The sequence below is a fragment of the Equus quagga genome, chromosome 11 (genome assembly GCF_021613505.1).
Source record: "Equus quagga isolate Etosha38 chromosome 11, UCLA_HA_Equagga_1.0, whole genome shotgun sequence".
Lineage (NCBI taxonomy): Eukaryota > Metazoa > Chordata > Mammalia > Perissodactyla > Equidae > Equus > Equus quagga.
In genome coordinates this window covers 96,272,110-96,292,929 of record NC_060277.1, presented here as the reverse complement: position 1 = coordinate 96,292,929, position 20,820 = coordinate 96,272,110, and the positions used below count along the sequence as shown (strand labels likewise).

Here is a 20,820-nt window from a genome sequence, read left to right as displayed (position 1 = left end):
TCTTATGGGGAAAAACAGGTAATTTGAAAATGCTTCTTTTGAAGAAATATATTAAACTTCAAAAGAAATTGTTTTTCAGAAATTTTAAAAAACAAGAACTAAAACTTTAGTTTCTCTTTCAAATTTTGGCTCTTCATAGCTCCTTGCAATGTTTTCAAAAATTTAAAATGTTAGGTGAAATGAACAGAACTAGTTCTCTAGGAAACCTAAGTAGTTAATGCAGAGTGAAAACATAATCTTGTAGAATTTATTGAATTTTTATTTAATATTTGTTCTTTCTCTAAAATAATTGATGGACCTGTTGGCCATGCGTAGGAGTTGGTTCAGAAAAGCAGAAAAACAAACTTGGTAATTGTGAGAATATATTTGTACACATGACTGGAAGGATAGAATTTAATAAAATGAAGAACCCTTCCCAAATGGTATCAAGTATTATGGGAACCTGACTTCCATGTAGAAATAATGGTAGCAGAGACCTCAAAGTCTTCGTCGTTCTGGGGGAGCATCCTGCTGAGGGTATCAGGGTCTAAACATGCTCCACTGACTTAAAACCACTGTCGTTTCTCTTGAAAAGCTGAACATTTGTTTTGCCTTTGTGTCTTGCCATTCCTCTGAAGAACAGAAGGCGTATCATAAAACCAGCACTTCCCCTCACTTTCTATGAGGTAGGTAGAGTGTGTGCCAGAAGTACTTCTTTAAATCTTTGAACCTTAATTCAAACCGCCCCCCCCCCCCAAAAAAAGTGATTTGCGGTGTTATATATTTTCATGTGTCTTGCTGTTGACTTGGAGATGAGATTATGCTGTTGTCACATCTGACCTGTATTGCTAGGCATGTGGTAGATTTTGACAGTTTGTCAGGTACAGTTCTGTAGTGTGGGTAGAGCTTTCCATAAAGCTCTTCGATATTAACTTGATTCTTGTTGAACATTTCTCTTAATCAAGGTAGCGAGTGGGTTTCCAAATTTCCAAGTCGTCCAAGTTCCTAAATATCTGTGAGAGAACTTCTTGAGTGCTAAATTAAAAACAAGGTACCACAGGAGGACAGAGGCTAAGCTTTTTGGTAATCAAACCAAGAATTGCTGATGTGAAGTCTTTTTTTAATTGAAACTTTTTGTTAAACACATAGATTTGGATTCTTTGAACTTATGTTTTTATGAATAAATGTAATGGGAATGAAAGCATAACTGACCATGTTTATTTGAATTTGAGGAATGATTCGTTTCCAGGCAGTAAAATGCTATTCCTCATCTGTCTCTCTTAGATTGTAGCAAAATGGATATACCAAATCCCCCAACTTCCAAATGTATCACTTACTGGAAAAGAAAAGTTAAATCTGAATACATGCGACTTCGACAACTTAAACGGCTTCAGGCAAATATGGGTGCGAAGGTAAAAATAATTCCCAAGTGAAAGGTTATACATTTTAATATATTGACCCAACGTGGAGGGCTGGATATTTTCTTTTAACTCTTCTCTTGAAATCCTAACAATTTTTTTCCTTGGCTTTGCTAGGCTCTGTATGTAGCAAATTTTGCAAAGGTTCAAGAAAAAACTCAGATCCTCAATGAAGAATGGAAGAAGCTTCGTGTCCAGCCTGTCCAGTTGATGAAGCCTGTGAGTGGGCATCCTTTCCTCAAAAAGGTACTTCCTGTTGTTGAAGCTCAGCTTTCTTCTATTCCTTAGGCTTAAGATTTTTTTCTGTATTTGTGATTTACTAGAAGATAAGTAAGGATAATGGATGCACCTATTTATAATCAACTTTGAATAACTCAAATGGTAAATCTATAGCTTAAAGAATAACCTTCTTGCCTATTGTTCTCCTCAGTTGATGAGTATAATCATGAGTCTTTCCATAGGAAAACAAGACATTTACTGTCTGCTTTCCTAGGCTCTGTGTACAAGCTTCAAAGCCACCATTTTTATACCTTATTTGGCACCTCACATACCTTGTTATTGGAAAAGCAATGCCCTGAATAATGTACAGGAGTATATTGATCAAAAGGATATCCCTTCTTGTAGATTTTAAAATCATTTTAGTTTTTTAAAGAGATAATATTGTTAAAATATTAAAAGCAGGTAGTATATTGAGAGCAATTTTCTTTCCCGAAGCAGAATATGACTAATTTCTATACTACTTTGCTTCCCCCTGTACTGTCCCCATCACCTATGCAGCTAAGTTGATGTCCACTGTCTTAAAGTTTAGGTCTTCAGAAAAACTTCCTCCTGTCTCCTAGGACTTTCAGAGGCCCTTTGCTGTTGTGTACAACCCAAGGAGACCAACAGTTTTAGATTGAAATAAGCATCAGTTGAGTGTGGGAGGCACTGTGCTGGACTCTGTAGAGGATACAAAGGTGAATAAGAGAGAGTTCCTGCTTTCCGCAGGTTTACGATTGAGTGGTTCCTTTTAGGAGCTGATTGTTACAAAATCCTCATCTTATTAATTTGTAAGAATTAGAAGGCTACTGGGATTATTTTGGAAGGAAACTACAATTCTCTCTTGGTTGTGTGCTTGCCTTTCCCTCTCTATGTCATTGCTTATATTTCAGTGTACCATAGAGAGCATTTTCCCAGGATTTGCAAGCCAACATATGTTAATGAGGTCTCTGAACACAGTTGCTTTGGTTCCCATCATGTATTCCTGGTCTCCTCTCCAGCAGAACTTTATGGTATGTATTAAAAGCACTGTGATAATTGTTTAAACTGTATAATTTTCTTATGTTGATATGCTGGCTCTCCACTTAGGGTAAAGATTGAGTATACTGAACAAAGCTTAGGCATGCAGGGCAGAATGTTCTTGTAGTTTATTTACTCTAAAAAATATATATTGCAAATTGTTCTAACTTGTTAGATTTTATGCTCTCTGAAGTGTACTTCTAAGTTGATGCTGGTTCTTTTTTGAATGAATGATAGTGAACAAGACTCCAATTTTCCCTTACCCAATTTTTTAACATAGGTGCAGTTAAATGCAGTCTAAATTGGATACTTGAGGTTTAAGCAGGTTGACAGCTCCCTGCTGATGGAGCACTCCTTTCTGAATCTCCTAGAGGCAAGATGCTACGAAAGCAGCTGAGATAACAGAGGTGCACGTAGATCTACAATCATTTCATCTGGTGCTATATGCTGACTGCTACTAGGATTATTTGTGGTTCTGATAATCAGTCTTCTCTAAATACTGCCATTGCTTATCATCTGCCTGGTGACAGATAGCAATTCTGCTGACTAGAATAGGATACAGAAGGGAATCACTTCTTAAAATAAAACTTCAGAGTAATTTTGCTTGATACTTGGGGATTTAAGAATGACTGTGTTCTCTACTGTACCCTCCCCCACAAAAATCCATTAGTATTGTTTATTAATAGAAAATATTCATAGCCCATACTGCGATTGACTTTAGGTTCCCATTGAGTATGACTGACATGACTAGTAATCATAATTTTTTATTATGATTGTGGGAGGTTAGTCTTAGTCTGTATAATAGAATATCCCAAAATTTTATGGTTGCCCAGTTTCTGTTCTAAATGTTCTAGTTATTTGCAGTTTATACTCTTAGAAGCCTTCCTTTTTATAATCTGTCTCTCTACTTATGAGAAGAATTAGAATTGCAGACTTTTTAGACTATTGTTTAGGTGATGTTTGTACCTATTTCACAATTATGTTTAGTGGATAAAATAAGATGATAGGTGAAATCACTGTGAAAAATAAATGTGCTGTCAAATTCCAGGTGTTGGTGGAAATATCGTTGTTAGTATCAAACTAAACATTTAGTAGTTAATATCCTCAAGTAGTTAAACTGACTCTTTTTCCCCTAAGAGTGGCATTGTCCCTTTCCATTTGATCTTGTTGGCAAAACAAAATGGTCAGTTTTTAAAATGCAGGAAACTCTGTAACCAAAGGCATTTTCAAGAAATTCAAGCAGCAAAAAAAACGCTTTGCAAATATTCCATTAAACAGGAAAGAGAAGATGCATAGTGGATTCGTGGAATGAATCACATCTGGTTTGATTTCAGGTAGAAGATGAGACAGTTTTGTGCAATATTCCCTACATGGGAGATGAGGTGAAAGAAGAAGATGAGACTTTCATTGAGGAGCTGATCAATAACTACGATGGGAAAGTCCACGGTGAAGAAGGTAGTGGTGCTGGGCTCTTTGGGAGAAAACTTTGTTAGACTATTATTGCCTTTCCTTTGGTACAGCATCATCTTGCTTTAGTGTACACACTGAAGAATATTTCATTGTCATCACATGGCTGGGAGTAAAAATTTATATTAAAAATACCCCAGTTAAACTGTAAAACGAGTTAGGACATAAAAGGATTATATAGTAATCAGTGGCTAGAGAGAAAGCTCAGTGTACAGATAAGTTTGATCTTAGGAGTTTTCCATAAATCCTTCCAAGACCATTTTGTTCTTCATTTCCCTTTCTCTGAGAATGGTAATGAGCATAACCTCTCTGTCCTACTTCTTTGATCCAGATATCCCCTGGATCTCCCAGAAATTGCTTATAATATTCTGACTTTCCTAAAAGAAAGTCATTTGTATTAAGTTCTAGTTGTAGAAAAGGCTGTCAGTGTGTAAGAAGTGGGAAGATGAAGAGAGACTCCCATGGGTTTGCAAACCAGTAGCCTCACCTACTCTTTTGACAGTTGCTATGCTGTTGTGATGCTGTTGAGACACATTATTTATCCACAGCACCCCCTAGTGTTCAAAGACTTTATCCTAAGTTATGGTATAACCTCATATGGTACAATTTTAGAAAAAAATAGTCTGATTCAAAGAAGTCACTACTGACCCACATCAGCAACACAACCAAGTACACTTCATTTTATCATTCTTTCCCTGTCCAATTTGTGTTGTTTGCACATTTTTGTGAGATTTTGGACCATAAATACAGGCTAATCTGTGACTGAGGAAGTGAAGTACCCCAGTAAGAATAAAGCCTATAACTGGATTCCTACACTATCCAGCTGAACTATTGCAGTTGTAAGAGCCATTTAAATTATTGTAATTTCCAGGTTGTCCATATAAAAATGTACACGTGTTATCTCTCTGGATCTCAGGAGTGAATACAAGAAAACATTCCAAGGAGAACTAATCGAGTATGAAAGGACCACTACTCATCCATCTATTCCTTATGTTTCAGAGATGATCCCTGGATCTGTCCTAATTAGTGATGCTGTTTTCCTGGAGTTGGTGGATGCTCTGAATCAATACTCAGATGAAGAAGAGGAAGGGCACAATGACACCTCAGATGGAAAGCAAGATGACGGCAAAGAAGATCTGCCAGTAACAAGAAAGAGAAAACGACATGCTATGGAAGGTAAGTAGCACAACTTTCTTATTGCACTTTGAAAGTAATGGGGAGAGGGAAGAAGGACAAAACAGAAAGGTTTATTGCTTATTAAAGGCTGTTAGTGCTTCTCATTGGTCCATTTAAAAGGAAAACTTGATCATTGACTAATGGTTTAAGATAGCTGTGACCTAGCTGAAGAAAAAAGTAGAACTTAGAGAAGAATTTTTGTTCATTTCTAATTATAAAAAGAGTATATTTGGAAAACATGGAAAGTTATGAAAAAGAAAATAAAATTACCCTATAATCCTGCTACCTAGAAATAACCAGCACTAATATTTCTTTCTAGACCTAAAAAATGTGTGTGTGTATATACATATGTATACATACACCTAAAACTAATACAATGTTATATGTCATTATAGCTCAATTTTTAAAAATACATATATGAGTCAACATGTTTACATATGTTATGTGAAATTGGGATCATGCCACATATGTGTGTGTGCATACATATAATTTTACATCTCTTTTTATTTAATCTTATATCACGAGCATTTTCCATGTTGTTAGTATTTATTTCATTGATTTAATATTTAATTATACTATATGTTATTTAATTATACTGTATGTCCAGGGACATAGTGTCTCTCTCTTGTTATAGCAAAGTTACAGTATCAGTCTTGTTCTTCAGCATCTCCGTTGTGATAGGATTCTTCTATGTTCAGATATCTCCATGAAAACTCCTGTTTTCACCTCCAGATTCTATCTTGGACTGTGGATTTTATTGTTAATATGTAGATGACTCTGATTTCCTTTTTTACTGGTATCCTATTAGATAAGTCCAGGTAGCATTGACCTTCTTTATGTATTCCTAAACAGTCAAAGGTTAGGTTAACAAAGCTCTAATCAAAATGCTGTGACAAAAGGAAAAATGATCAAACAGCTTTGTTTGCATTCTCTGATTATAACACTCAGCAACTTTTTGTCATGTCCAATTCAGGCAACAAAAAGAGTTCCAAAAAACAGTTTCCAAACGACATGATCTTCAGTGCAATTGCCTCAATGTTCCCTGAGAATGGTGTTCCAGATGATATGAAGGAGAGGTAGGGAAAGCTGTCCTGCCCAGGCCATGTAGAGTGCTTGGGCAAAACCTACCCAAGCCTATTTTTATGGTAATAACAAGCCTTATTCATGGTAAGTGCATTATGACTTGCCCGCACTTCTGATTATTTCTTGCTTACTTGCTAACCTCTAAATGCCCATGCCCATGTTAAGGGTCATCATTTGATGGCTTTTGAGTAAGTCTGGGCAGAGAATTTTTAAAATTCTTCCATTTTTCTGGGGAGTTACTCCAGTACCATACTTATCAAGTCTTTCCCTCCCCTTACTTTCAGACATATGCCCAGCCCAGCATAATTACAGTGGCGTACCCACTTAGTTATATACCATTCTGTCATCAACAAGACCCATAAAAAACATCCATCCTACCTTGGCCAACTATACCTGGATGGCTGTTGAGTATTCAATCTGTGTTTTCTCAGTGGACATATTCTCTTGGAAAGAACTCTTATCTATCTTTTCTTAAATAGGTATCGCGAGTTAACAGAGATGTCGGACCCCAATGCACTTCCCCCTCAGTGCACACCCAATATCGATGGCCCCAATGCCAAGTCTGTGCAGCGGGAGCAGTCTCTGCACTCCTTCCACACCCTCTTTTGCCGGCGCTGCTTTAAATATGACTGCTTCCTTCACCGTGAGTGGGCTACTCTGAAATGCTCTTCTGTTTTCCATTTCCTTCTCCAGCCACCATTTCCTTCTCTTTATTTTAGTTTATCATGTAGAGCCCCAGCTTCTGATCTGATGGTGGTTTTACAAAGGGCCAGTGCTGTTTTCACTTGTTCATTTATAGTGCCATGTGCTTTGCATGGTCGGGACCGAATAACCAACACATAATTGTCCCTCAGTACCTCCTAGCTTTGAAAGGATTGTGTTGATATCAGAAATGATTAAATTGTGTGCACCTTGATGGTAGCTGTTTATATCTCAATTCTCCTACAATAGCTCCCTAATTCAGTTTTGTTCTTCCCCATCCTATCATTGGATGAACCATTGGAAACAGGACAGTTTTGTGTTTTCCAGCTTTTCATGCCACCCCTAATGTATATAAACGCAAGAACAAAGAAATCAAGATTGAACCAGAACCATGTGGTACAGACTGCTTCCTTTTGCTGGTATGTTCTTAAGTTGTTCTGCCATTGTTAACTTTATTGAAAATTGAGCAGGAAATGGTCCTTGGGCTTTCTGCCGCTGGAATACAAACCAGGTGAGCCAGTTCATAGGACTCTAGGGATCGTAAAGTACAAAGAAAACATTACTTCTGCTCTTAAGGAGCCCCCAGGTACTGAGGCAGTAGGACTGTGAAGTTATTCTTATGGGGTGAGGTTTGAAGAGTATTGAAGTCTTGCTTGCTTTAAATATCATCTACTCAGATTTCAGAATCTGAAACTGTATTGTTTGAATTGGAGCTGTGTGTGTGTGTTTGTGTGTTACATCATTTTCTTTGCTGTCTTCCCTTAAAGGCATACTTAGAAGGAATAACACATGAAGTGCTAATGTCTTATTGTGAGCTAATTGACCAGAAGAACCCTTTCCTGATGGACAGACCTTATGTGGCAGCATAAATTCTCCTGCATTTGTGTGGGGAGGCAGTACACCGAGAGCTGGAAGGGAATAGGTTCAGTTGGACTTGCCAAAGACACAGTTTTGCTTTCTACATGATAGGGAAAGCTTAAGTAAAGAATAAAATACCTTGATAAAATTTCTGCTACCAATCAAAATTAAGTTATAGAGGGGCCAGCCCCATGGCTGAGTGGTTAAGTTCATGCACTCTGCTTTGGCAGCCCGGGGTTTTGCTGGTTCCAGTCCCAGGCGTGGACATGGCGCCACTCATCAGGCCATGCTGAAGCGGCATCCTACATAGCACAACCAGGAGGACCTACAGCTAAAATATACAACTATGTACTGGGGGGGGGGAGGGGGTTGGGGAAAAGAAGAGGAAGAAAAAAAAGGAAATTTGGCAACGTTGTTAGCTCAGGTGCCAATCTTAAAAAAAAATAATAAAATCAAATTAGGTTATACAGCCAAGTGCCTTGGGGCTGTCTTTAGTGGGATAATAAGAAGAAAGATGGTAGAAAGTGCCATTGGGTGTACATCTGGAAAATGGGCCATATGGTAATAGCGAAAGAATAAATAGACTTTATCCAATTTGTTTTTTCCCTAATACCTATTGACCCCTTCCTATGTACCAAGTACCATGCTGGCCCTTAACATATATTATCCTGTTTTCATGCTTACAACAATATCCTGAGGTGGAGAAATTATGGGTTATAGAAGTTACATATTTTGCCCAAAGTTTGTTAATATGTCAGTGGTGTGACGGTGATGAAATTCAAGCTCTGGTCTAACTCCACAGTCCATGCTTTTTAAATTACTCCATGTTCTTTTCAGTTATACTATGTTACATCAATATACCAGCATCTATATAACTCAAAAGGACATTGCCTTTCTCACAGTAGTTACCCTGGGACCCTGTACCTGTATTACCAAGATGCTGCCAATGCCCGCAATGTGTTTGTGTGTATTCGTGTGTGGTTAACTTTAACAGAAATGTGTATGCACAGTTTTTCTTTTATTGCTTTTCAGAAATTAGTATGTATTTAAATATAATAATGCTGGACTATTTTTCCCCCAACTTTTATAAAGAACATTTTCAATTGTGCAAAGAAGTTGAAAGATACCTTCTTCCTGGATTTAATAATATTTAATTTTTTTTTTTTGAGGAAGATTAGCCCTCAGCTAACATTTGTGCCACTTTATATGTGGGTTGCTGCCACAGCATGGCTGACAAGTGGTCTGGGTCTGCCCCTGGGATCCAGGCCCATGAACCTGAGCTGCCAAACTTAACCACTACGCCACAAGGCCAGCCCCCAATAACTTTTTTTTTTTTTTTGAGGAAGATTAGCCCTGAGCTAACTGCTGCCAGTCCTCCTCTTTTTGCTGAGGAAGCCTGGCCCTGAGCTAACATCCATGCCCATCTTCTTCTACTTTATATGCGGGATGCCTCCCACAGCATGGTGTGCCAAGTGATGCCATGTCTGCACCCAGGATCTGAACCTGCGAACCCTGGGCCGCCAAGAAGCGGAACATGCGAACTTAACTGCTGTGCCACTGGGCTGGCCCCAACATTTTTTTAATACTTGTTTTATTCCTCTATTTGTGTATGTGCATCTTTTGCTGAGCCATTTGAAAACAAGCTGCAGACATTGTGACATGTGTTTGCTAAGTATTTCAGCATGCATCTCCTAAAAATAAAGACGTTGTCTTATATAACCACATTATTACTCCTAAGAATATTAACAAGAATTTCATAATATCATCTATCCATTCCGTATTCAAATTTGTTCAGCTGTACCAAGAATAGCTAGTTTTTTTTCAAACTAAGATCATCCAGTCATGCATCATACTTAGTTATGTCTTTTTAGTCTTTTTTTTTATCTCAGATAATCACACCACTTTATTTTTTTGTTTTTGAAAAGTCCAGGCTGGTTGTCTTGTAGGATATCCCATATTCTGGATTTGTCTTTGTTTTCTCCTGGTAGCATTTAACTTGTTCCTCTGTCCTCTATTTCCCATAAGCTAGAATTAGCTCTGGAGGCTTAATTATATTTATGTTAAACGTTTTGAGTAAGAATACATTGTAAGTGATGCTGTGTATGTCGCATTGTAGCATAGGCACATAATATCAGATTCAATTAATTTCAAAACTTCTCTTTTGGAATTTCCTTTAGGGTCTACAGTATATTATTCTGTATATCCTTAGTAATGGTAAATCTTTATCCATTGCGTGTAGATTTAGTTTTCAGAAACAGCTAGAAGCCTTTGGGAACCAAGTCTGGTGAGAAGATAGATGATCAAGCTGAATGATAGTTATTTGATCTTAAAAAAAAAGGCATAGCTATAAAGTAATAAAACACGTTTATTATACTGATTAAACACATTTAATATACTGATTTGGAGGGAAGTCCCAAAATTAAGTAATAATATTGTACAAATTCAGGGATTACACATTTTATTATTGTAACAGAGGCAGTGCAGTCGATGTAAAGAGCAATGTGGCCTGGAGACAAAGAACCCTGATTCTTAGACCCACCCTGGAACGATCAGCTCTATACTCTCAAGCAGGTCCCTTCCTCTCTCTGAGACTCGGTTCTTCATCTGCAGGAGAATGTGTTCTCAAATTCCAAACAGCTAACATGCAAAATGAACTTTAAACTCACTGGAAAGTTGAAAATGCATAGATGCATAGATATGTATTTTTTAAGACTACTTTATAGGACAGCTCTTTTATGAAGAGGTATAACTTTGTAAGTTTTAGAATGTTTGTTAAGCAGCTATTATATGGTCACACTTAAAACCGTACAAAGCAAAAAAAAAACGTATCATTGCACGTAAGCACAGATGTTGAAGAAGATGGTTTGTGGTGATGGGATCAATACAGTGACTCTGGGCCTGCTCCTGTTTCCTGTCTGTCACGTGTCCTTTTCAGGAGGGAGCAAAGGAGTACGCCATGCTTCACAACCCTCGCTCCAAGTGCTCTGGTCGTCGCCGGCGAAGGCACCACATGGTCAGTGCTTCCTGCTCCAACACTTCAGCCTCTGCTGTAGCTGAGACTAAAGAAGGGGACAGTGACAGGGACACAGGCAATGACTGGGCCTCCAGTTCTTCAGGTACAGTGGACAGAAAATGGTCTTTTCTTTCCACAAGGATGCTGGTAAACCCAGGATCACTGCCTAACACTTAACATTACTACCTTTTTAAATTGTTAATTCTTTCCACAGATTTGCCTATAAGCAGGAGAGATGGAATATTTTTGTTCCTAACTAGTCTACCTTTTAAGTAGAATAAAGTACCTCTGAGTTTGTGGTAATGACTGATGACAACTGCATTTTACCTTCTGTTTCTCTTATTTCTTCCTCTCTTAGAGGCTAACTCTCGCTGTCAGACCCCTACAAAACAGAAGGCTAGTCCTGCCCCCCCTCAGCTCTGTGTAGTGGAAGCACCCTCCGAGCCTGTGGAATGGACTGGGGCTGAAGAATCTCTTTTTCGAGTCTTTCATGGCACCTACTTCAACAACTTCTGTTCAATAGCCAGGCTTCTGGGGACTAAGACATGCAAGCAGGTACTGTCTTCAAGGAGCAGGAACAATCCTGGGCCCTCCTTTCATCCTTTGCTCTGTCAGCACTTTTGCCATCCTGTAAGGCTGCCTGTCTGGGGAGAAGCTGTCTTAGGCTCAGTCCCTCATAAGCCTGTGGTTCTGGGCTGTGAAGTGGGTTCCCCAAAGACAAGGCCTCCTACAATCTCCAGGCCTAGCAATGCTTAGGGTTCTGCTCCCCTCCTTGCTGAATTCATATCTGTCTCTAGCCACTAACTAACTCTTCTGGATGTTTCTACACTCTCTTAGCTTTGTTGATGTGTTTTTTTGTTTGGGTTTTTTTTTTTTTTTTTGGTCCCTGCCTTTCTTTCTAAATGTGTATGTGTTTCCCAGAAAGGACTCCCGGGTCTTTCTGGGGATCTTCTTATCTAGCATATTCCTGCTCCTGCTTCTGTAGCTGCAACTGTCACTCCCTCCATTAGTCTCCTCAGTCACTTTATTCTCCAAATGTTCTATGACTAGGTTTTCTAATTACCACTCCCAATGGCTGGGCCTGTTCCTCACCCTTCTCACTCATACTGTCGCTAGAATCACAATTTGATAGCAGCTGCTGATGCTCTGGAGGCAGGAAGAATGTAATGAGAAGACAGACTAAAGACAGGAACAGGAGGTTGGGTGTTAGGGCCAATCTGTCCAGTGAGAAAGGAGCACCAGAGCTTGAGCCAAGCTTGCTTAGCTCCCTGACTTCTGGAGGAATCTCTGTGGCCTCTTATTCAGGCTTGCTCTACTTAGAACAAGCAACAGAACCATGAGTTGAAGTGCCTTTTGCTTTTAATTTGGAGCTCATACCTATTTCCCTGAGGCATAGGTTCTTAACGTAAAAAGCTACAGAACTGTGTGCAAAACAATTTTTGTGTGTATTTTCCTGAGAAGAAGATTTATAGTTTTCATGGAATCTCAAGAGGGCCTGTAATGAAAAAGGAAAAGAAAGTTAAAAACGAATACTGTGAGGGAAGAAGCTGTTGTAAGGTAACCAGCCTTCCTGAAATGCTGTCGTACTAAAATAGTCAAGGTTCTGACTTCTTTGTACCAACAGAGGGAGCTAGTGCTTAGCTGGACTGTACTGGTCGTGTCATGCTTGTGCTCAGTTACACAAGGTACACAAAGTTGCCCTTCCTGAGAAGAGACAGATACTGTTGGAAAGAATCAGCCTCTTCAGGGCTTGGTAGGCAGAGCAATAGATGAAAGCTACAAACCAGGAAAATTGTAATTGTGCTCAGTATTTCTCCCTTCTTGATTCAGGATAAATACTTAAGAAGTAACTTCAGAGCAGTAACCTGATGTCTCAGTCCCACTCTTTCTCTCCTTGACTGAAGAGATGTTCAGTCAGTTGCCTACAGGCTCTCCAGAACCCTTCCAAGCCCAGCACCTGGCTGGGTCATTTATCTGACCACCCAGCTCAAGAAGATGTGACAGCTCCTGTTGGATTTCTCTTCCAGGTCTTTCAGTTTGCAGTCAAAGAGTCGCTTATCCTGAAGCTGCCAACAGATGAGCTCATGAACCCCTCACAGAAGAAGAAAAGAAAGCACAGGCAAGGCTCAGATAAAGGACATTGTGTGGCCAGGCTATTACCTGAGCTCTGACTTCCCCTTGAACTTCCCATCTGCCTCCCTCTTTAGCCTCTGCCCATCAGTTTGGCATTGCACAACTGAGGACCAGCATTCTCAGTGCTCCTTGCAGGTCTGTGCTGTGGACCAGCCCTTCCCCCATCCCTAGATGCTCTGGACCATGAGCTAACTGTCTGGTTTTCCATTTAGCTCCTGGCCGGTAGGACATGAACTGGCCTCATGGCTCCACCCTGAGGCCATTTGTCCTCGCTGGGTGGTTACTTACCACTGTACTCATTTCTCAACTCTGATCAGGGTTTGTTTATTTATTTTGGGGCAGGCACTTATGTTGTTTTCCTAAGTTGCATAATAACACCGTTTTCTAGCTAGCCTTTGCTTAGGGTTGGAAGTTTTTTAAAAAATTTGACATTCTGGTTGGCTTGGTTCCCTAATGACACACGTGTATTGAAGGAAGAAACTGACGCTGGTTCTAGATGTAGAAGGAAATCCCTATGGCTTCTCCCTTTCAGTCCCTTCACTCAGAACAGATTCCTGAAAAGCCTTCCCACCTCCCCATCTTGAAACTCCCTCACAGCTCCTCCTCCACAAAGAGAGGGAGGGAGAGGGGAGAGTGAGAAGCACTAGAATTACAATAGATATAGAGGGTGGAGTTTTGTTTTGTGTCTGTTTTTTATTCTTTTATGTATGTTTGTTTGTTGAGGGGTGGTGTCGTGTATGTTTAAATCTTGAGACATAGGCCTCTGGGTTTAGAATGGACTCTAGCTTCTGTGTACCAGAGTAGAGGCCTCGCATGACGTGATTTGGGGAGGATACTCCCCTATCATCAAACCGCAGTCCCTCAGAGCAGGTCACATTGTCGTTTACCCGAATTTGCAGAGTTCCCCAGGGCCATGACCCAGACCCATCCTGTTTCTCTCCTTCAGGTTGTGGGCTGCACACTGCAGGAAAATTCAGCTGAAGAAAGGTAAGTTCCACCAAGGTATTCTTCAGCAGTTCAGCTCAAGGTCTCACCCCTGTGGCCGTCCAACGCATGCACCATACACACACACATGCACACCCACACCCACACCCCTACATACCTACACCCCTGCCTCATCTGCACTTGTTGACCCTGCACTACTTCCGCAGATTGCAGATATCTCTGCAGCAGCTGAAAACAGCTGAGTGTCTTGTGCAGCTGAGACGGCCTCTTAGGAGGTAGAGTTATGGGCCTTGTGGTCTCTGACTTTCATAGTATGCCATTTCCCAGGTTCTAGACTTCAATTAATGTTTAGAATAGCTGCCCTGTGGTCCAAGACCATTTCCACACTCTCCCTACAAACCAAGTCACCCCATCGTAGCCTATGAGCGACCATCACCTATGATTGCTTCCCACTTCAGGTGCTAAATGTGTGTCCAAGGTTATGGTTAGAACCAGGCTCCTGGACTTGGGACATGCACTTGGACACTTGAGAGGGAGGGCAGCTAGGGAGCATGGGCACAGCAGTGTCCTGGTCTATTATTTTCTTTTCTAGATAACTCTTCCACACAAGTGTACAACTACCAACCCTGCGACCACCCAGACCGCCCCTGTGACAGCACCTGCCCCTGCATCATGACTCAGAATTTCTGTGAGAAGTTCTGCCAGTGCAACCCAGACTGTAAGACTTCTGCATTGTCCCCTCTAGCCTACCAGAACAGTCGGCCTTGGTGCATCTCAGGTTCCCTCCCCTCGTGCGCCCTGTACTGCTCATGGGCCTTCTGATATTCTCTTTGCTGTGTTTTAAGTATTCTACAGAGGAAACAAGATACTTAAGGTCTGGAAAAGTCATTTTTTACAAACCCTTAGGGGTATGATTTTAAAAGCAACAATTGTGAAGAAATCAGGTGCTTTCCCAACTTTGCCTTCCAGGGCAGAATTAAGAAACATAAGAATCTTTTTCCTTAAGGTGCAGACACAGCCTCCTCTTCCAGGATGTTATTTTACAACATATACAGGTTACAATTCTGTGTATGTCTATTTTAGTGTAATACCTGGAGTTTTAACATCAGGTCAGTCTGGATGTCTGCAGAAGGTAGGATAGTGGCTGAAAGTGCTTCTCTTTGACTTATTCCACTGTGCCCTCACCTACTCATGGCTGAGCAGTTTGATAGCAGCCCCAAGAGCTTGCAGAACTTGGTGCCCAGGCAGTTGGGCTGATAACACCTCCTAGCCCAGAGCAGATATCAATCTTAGCCACAGCGGAGGGGTGCTTGTGCTAGGAGGGCAGTGGGTGGAGGAGGGTGGCATAGAACGGATGCATTCTGTTCTCAAAATGATTCTTGTTTTGATGGTGAGGACTTACCAGTGAAAAGCACTGATTTCATCTTCTCTGAGGCACTGTCTACCTCCCTTCCAATTTCCACCAACAGGGGGGAAGGAGAGCATTGTTGGGGAATCTCAAGGATACACTTCTCCGTAGTCAAATCTGCTTTTTTCATCCTCAGGCATGAATGTTGGGAGGCACTCCATTTTCTCTGGGAAAAACTTGAGTATATGATTATTGAGAAGGGAGCTTTTCTCCTCTTTTGCCAGATATCCTTGAACACATAACATTTACGTCCCTGTTGTCTTGAGTCAAACCAGAGCCTCAGCATTAACCTGCTTCTTTTCCTAATCCTACTGGTCTTCCCACCCAGGTCAGAATCGTTTTCCTGGCTGTCGCTGTAAGACCCAGTGCAATACCAAGCAGTGTCCTTGCTATCTGGCAGTGCGAGAGTGCGACCCTGACCTGTGCCTCACCTGTGGGGCCTCAGAGCACTGGGACTGCAAAGTGGTTTCCTGTAAGAACTGCAGCATCCAGCGTGGCCTCAAGAAGGTGAGGGCTTTTCTCAGAGCTCCAGGCCAGATAATGGAGAGGGAGAGACTGAAGAGATCCAGGCAGTCTCTTTCTACTGGTTCCTTAGAGGGCTTGTTCGTGAAAGTGTTTGGTAAATCCTGAAAGACACACATTTACTGGGTTAATAGAGTTTTCTGTCCCAGCGAGGCGTTGGAAAAGTGACCCCCTGAACTGGCCAGACTGAGAGAAGCAGAGGATGGACACGTCACTGCTGTTGTCTATTTTCACTTGACACACAGCAGTGAGTTCCCATAGACTCAGGTCCAGCAGGTCCCCAGGTCTGGAGGAAGGGGTGTCGTGTTTCCTTTCACCACCTCCCTTCTTTGTTTTTCCTCCCACGAGACCAGAATGGCTTAGACCTTTTTCTGTTTTCAGATCCTCTTAACAGTTGCTAGTTCTTTCCACCCTGCCCCCCACGGCACATATGCACGTATAGTACGCACACCCCCTCACTCACACATGCCTTGCAGTCTGAGCTTTGACTCCCTCTTCCCCAGCACCTGCTGCTGGCCCCCTCAGATGTGGCCGGATGGGGCACCTTCATTAAGGAGTCTGTGCAGAAGAACGAATTCATTTCTGAATACTGTGGTGAGGTGAGTGCTATCGGTTTGGCCCACATTCTTATCTGAGATACTGATGAGAAACCTTGATTTTTCTGTGGGCCAGACTTCTGTGAAGTAATCTCTAAATAACTCAACTGAGTTCTCATGTGGCCTCTCGGGGATCCCACAGAACCATTTGCAATCCTGAAACCACTCTTCTTCGACTCTTTGGCAGCTCAGGCCACACAAGGGGGGCAGGCAGAGGGGCTCTCTTCAGCCTTAAATACTGGTCAACCTGAGTGGGGATTGGAACAAAATAACCCAAGCTCTATCTCTTCTGAGTCTCATCCTGATACTCAGTAAGCACCTATGTGTGACACTGCCCCCTCCCAGTCCTTTCTAGGGGCAGGGTACCATGCCCTGAGCAGACAGCCTGATCTCCCTGTTTGTTCCCTGTCTATCTCTGCAGCTCATCTCTCAAGATGAGGCTGATCGACGAGGGAAGGTCTATGACAAATACATGTCCAGCTTCCTCTTCAACCTCAACAATGGTATGGAGTCTCTTCCTCTCATCCCAAGGCGGTCTTGGACAGGTCTTCCTACCAGATTTCCCTTGCTCTAGTCCAGGTTCAGATCAGCTCTGAATCTTCCGACAGATGCACAGAGCAAGGTGGTGAGATTGAACTCAGAGCCACCATGAGCCGCAGTTCACATGCTTTGGGAAAACCTTCATTTCCAGGTTGTGTTTGTAATCGGAGCACTGAGCACTTGCACCTCAGCAATCTCCCTACCCAGGAGATGGGAAGAGGAGATCCATAATCAGCAAAAAGGGGGAACCCAAAGGGAGTCCTCCCACATGAGGCTGCATTCTTATGCTGCATGCTTTTCCAGCTCCTGTTAGTACGCTGGGTTTCAAAATTCCCACTAGATTGTATTGTTTCTATTACTGTTTAATTGATTTTAAATTCAGGCTCAAGAAGCTGTGGAGTTGCCTGGTGAGCTCATAGTCTTCCTTGGTTTACTTTATACAGATTTTGTAGTGGATGCTACCCGGAAAGGAAACAAAATTCGATTTGCAAACCATTCAGTGAACCCCAACTGTTATGCCAAAGGTGAGTTACCAGTGACCTGGGAGGTGGGCTGGGAGATGGATGCTTCATTTACTGTGATTTCTATCCATTATTCAGCTTTTTTCATGTGTGAGTTATTTTTTGTCCAAAAATAAGCATGATTAATGTCTAATATCATTTTGAGCCCCTCTCTCTCAGTTTTATAATCTGCTTTTTTCACTGAATACATTATAAACATTTCACCACAAACATGAGTCTTTTAAAGATCATTCTTTCCCTGTGTCACTAGCCAGAATAACAGATCTAAAAGCATAGAGGCAACTACCTGCGTTGACTACTTTCTAATTCCACTTAACTTATGTTTTCACTGGGACTATGAAGAAACTCAGCTCAGAATCACTACTGATTATTGACTTGGAGTTGGCTAGGAGCCTAGCCTTGGGCTTATCCTTTTTGCAGTGGTCATGGTGAATGGGGATCATCGGATTGGGATCTTTGCCAAGAGGGCAATTCAAGCTGGTGAAGAGCTCTTCTTTGATTACAGGTGAGACAACCAGGAATGGTCCTAGGGAGGTGGCCCTAGAGGCAAAAGGGGTGGCTGTTAGAATTGATTTGAGGGCTTAAGGTGGGGATATGGATGAAGGAGAGGATCTCAGGGTGGTTAAGGCTTTTTCTTAGTTCTGATCTCTGGTGCCTTGCCTCAGAAGGGGGAGCATTATAAACTGCTGTTAGAGAGGGGGATGGGCAGTGAAATGAGGGGACTATCTTTTCAATCACAAAAGCTTTGATAGTAACCTGGTTCCTCCTCCTGCTCTGGGACAGGTACAGCCAAGCTGATGCCCTCAAGTACGTGGGGATCGAGAGGGAGACCGATGTCCTTTAGCCCTCCTGGGCCCCATACCAGCGCTTATGGTAGCGGCACTGTCTTTGCTTTCATGCACACACCACTGCTGCTCCAGTTTCCTGCACTATGTGTCTCCCACACCGAGAAACCCCCCACCCACTCCCTCTGTAGTGAGGCCTCTGAGCTGTGTCCAGTGGGGATAAAACTGTCCCAGTGAGAGGGGAGACAGAGGCAGCTAGGGCTTGGGCTCCCAGGAGAGAGAGTTGTAGAAGTGGGAGACTGCATCTCAGGCCTCAGAGGAAGAGAGCACAGGCTGGGGATCAGTGACTTGTGCTTGTTTCTTGTCAGCCACCCAGGCTGTGGGCCTCAGCAATCAACTTGAGCAGTTCCTAACAAGCATTAGCCTATGATTCTAACTTTCCAAATCAAGGGTCCTTATGTAAATGGGTTGCCAGTATATGTCTCTGAGGTCCTAAGACTTGGAGAAGACAGACTAAATGAAGTTTGGTACCTGGACCTGATGAATGGTCAAGGTTAAAGGCAAGCCTGGTGGGCAGCATAGACTGAATTCACGGGGGAGATGGGCCACCTTACTACCTCTTACCTCCTGGCAGGATTGAAACGGAAAGAGTGTGAGTTCTAAGTATAGATGTTCAGTGCTAGGAGAAGGAAAGCTAAGTGCCATGGACAGAGAGCAAGAACTAGCCTGATGATAGTAGTTAAACTGCTAAGCTTGGGGCCCAGCAGGCTTTGAGTATCCTTCTCTGTATACTCTGGAGATGGATGGATAAGTTTTCAATTCCTGGGAGCAAGTGCCAGTGTCACATCAGCTCCTTCCAGAGTTCTGGCCTAGTGATAGCAGGCCGGCATCATGCTGCTACTGAGGAAGCATGGGGGGTGTGCTGAGCTGGGTCTCAACCCTCCGGTTCCCTGGATGTGGAGTTGTTTTCAGGCCTTTCATCCTCTGTAGAGGCCAGGCCCACGGGGCACTGTTGCAAATCTCTTGCGGGTAGATGGGAGCAGCCTAGACTAGAGAAGGGGAGGTTGCTGGTGTCACGTACTTTCCTGTCTGTAGTACCTGCTGTCGGGAAGGGTGAGCTGACAGTAAGTGTTTGGAGATGGGTGAGGGGCTCCCAAACTGCACGTGTTTAGGATGGCATCACCTATGCAGTGCAGATGGGCAGAGAGTGTTTGAAGTGTCCAGAAGAAGCGGGTCAACCCCCTGTGCCAGTCCCTGGTGCCATTGTCTCTGGGGTTCATGTGGAGCAAAGCACTTTATTTCTTTTAGAAGGTCTGTAGATTGAGGTGGAGCTTGAGCTAAGGTCTCTGGAGTCCCTGCCCACTCCCATTCCTGAGGGATGGGGAAGGATGGGATGGAAGATTCTTCTCCAGTTTTGTCTCCTCTCCTGGTGGAGGCAAGAGGAGCTACCTTGACAGAGAAGAACTGCGTGAGAATAGTGTCTCTGGCTGGTGTGCTGAGGTGGCAAGGAATAAGGAACACTGTGCTGGGTGAAAAGGACATGGACAGGTACAGACTGGCCTGGGGAGTATTAGAATAGGGAGCAGGCTTCTCCCTTCTCTCTGGGGAATCAGAGCCTTTCTTCCCCAGTCTGTGCTGACCACTCCCTTCCTTCAACCCCACCGGCTGTCCCATGAAGCAAGGAGTGGGGTTCCCTCTGGCCAAGCTGTCACATAGGGATTTTTTGGGACATGTACACACACTCACATACTCTCACTCACCACACTTGTGGGCACACATGCACTCAGCACTGAGCACACGCCCAGCCAGCTCCTGACAGAGCCTCTCCCCACCTGACTGGGCCAACCCCCACTGTGATTCTGAAATCTACATCTGCTGTGGTTTGTATTCACTGTGTATTAGAGACACCCTCTAGCTGGACTGTGGGCTCTGAATTACTCATAGGGAAAAACCAGAGGCAGATGAAGGAGTTAGGTCTGTCTGAAATGCCAGTGGCTGGCTGTGAGGAATAAGTGGAGAAAAAAATTCATCCAGGCTTTGAGAGGCTAGACTGACCCCACCTTCCCTCAGTGTGCAGAATCACCGTGGTCGGTCCCCTCCTTCCCCAGTTTCAGACCACTAATACTCCTGTTCCTGCAGCACTCCCATCCTTTTTCCCTCCTGTCACCCACCTTTAATGACGGGTCTTTACCTCTCTCCCCCAGACATGTAATGATGGATGGAGCAAGGTGGTGGGGACTGGGGGGAGGCTGGTATATGTGCGGCTTTATTGCCAGTGAATTTCACGCACTTTAAAGTCCTGTGGCTTGTGACCTCTTATCTGAATAAAGTGGTAGAATCCATTTTGGCAAGTTATGTACTGTGTGCTTTGGGGCTGGGAGGATCCATGGATGGTG

At 42.6% G+C, this 20,820-nt stretch overlaps 1 protein-coding gene across 1 annotated transcript in view; it reads left to right on the top strand.

Moving 5' to 3' along the window:
* Nucleotides 1-20,766, top strand: part of EZH1 (enhancer of zeste 1 polycomb repressive complex 2 subunit) — a 28,991-nt gene extending 8,225 nt beyond the window's left edge. The window contains exons 2-21 of the mRNA XM_046675806.1: nucleotides 575-665; nucleotides 1,264-1,391; nucleotides 1,515-1,643; nucleotides 2,549-2,668; nucleotides 4,010-4,130; nucleotides 5,142-5,318; nucleotides 6,292-6,394; nucleotides 6,881-7,044; nucleotides 7,431-7,522; nucleotides 10,897-11,077; nucleotides 11,333-11,529; nucleotides 13,002-13,093; nucleotides 14,054-14,094; nucleotides 14,645-14,770; nucleotides 15,789-15,967; nucleotides 16,486-16,581; nucleotides 17,000-17,081; nucleotides 17,562-17,642; nucleotides 18,060-18,144; nucleotides 18,423-20,766. Of these exons, the coding sequence (XP_046531762.1) occupies nucleotides 1,275-1,391; nucleotides 1,515-1,643; nucleotides 2,549-2,668; nucleotides 4,010-4,130; nucleotides 5,142-5,318; nucleotides 6,292-6,394; nucleotides 6,881-7,044; nucleotides 7,431-7,522; nucleotides 10,897-11,077; nucleotides 11,333-11,529; nucleotides 13,002-13,093; nucleotides 14,054-14,094; nucleotides 14,645-14,770; nucleotides 15,789-15,967; nucleotides 16,486-16,581; nucleotides 17,000-17,081; nucleotides 17,562-17,642; nucleotides 18,060-18,144; nucleotides 18,423-18,483 (2,244 nt within the window). The 5' untranslated portion in view covers nucleotides 575-665; nucleotides 1,264-1,274 and the 3' untranslated portion in view covers nucleotides 18,484-20,766. The remainder of the gene's footprint in view (nucleotides 1-574; nucleotides 666-1,263; nucleotides 1,392-1,514; nucleotides 1,644-2,548; nucleotides 2,669-4,009; nucleotides 4,131-5,141; nucleotides 5,319-6,291; nucleotides 6,395-6,880; nucleotides 7,045-7,430; nucleotides 7,523-10,896; nucleotides 11,078-11,332; nucleotides 11,530-13,001; nucleotides 13,094-14,053; nucleotides 14,095-14,644; nucleotides 14,771-15,788; nucleotides 15,968-16,485; nucleotides 16,582-16,999; nucleotides 17,082-17,561; nucleotides 17,643-18,059; nucleotides 18,145-18,422) is intronic.
* Nucleotides 20,767-20,820: the final 54 nt, after the last annotated feature.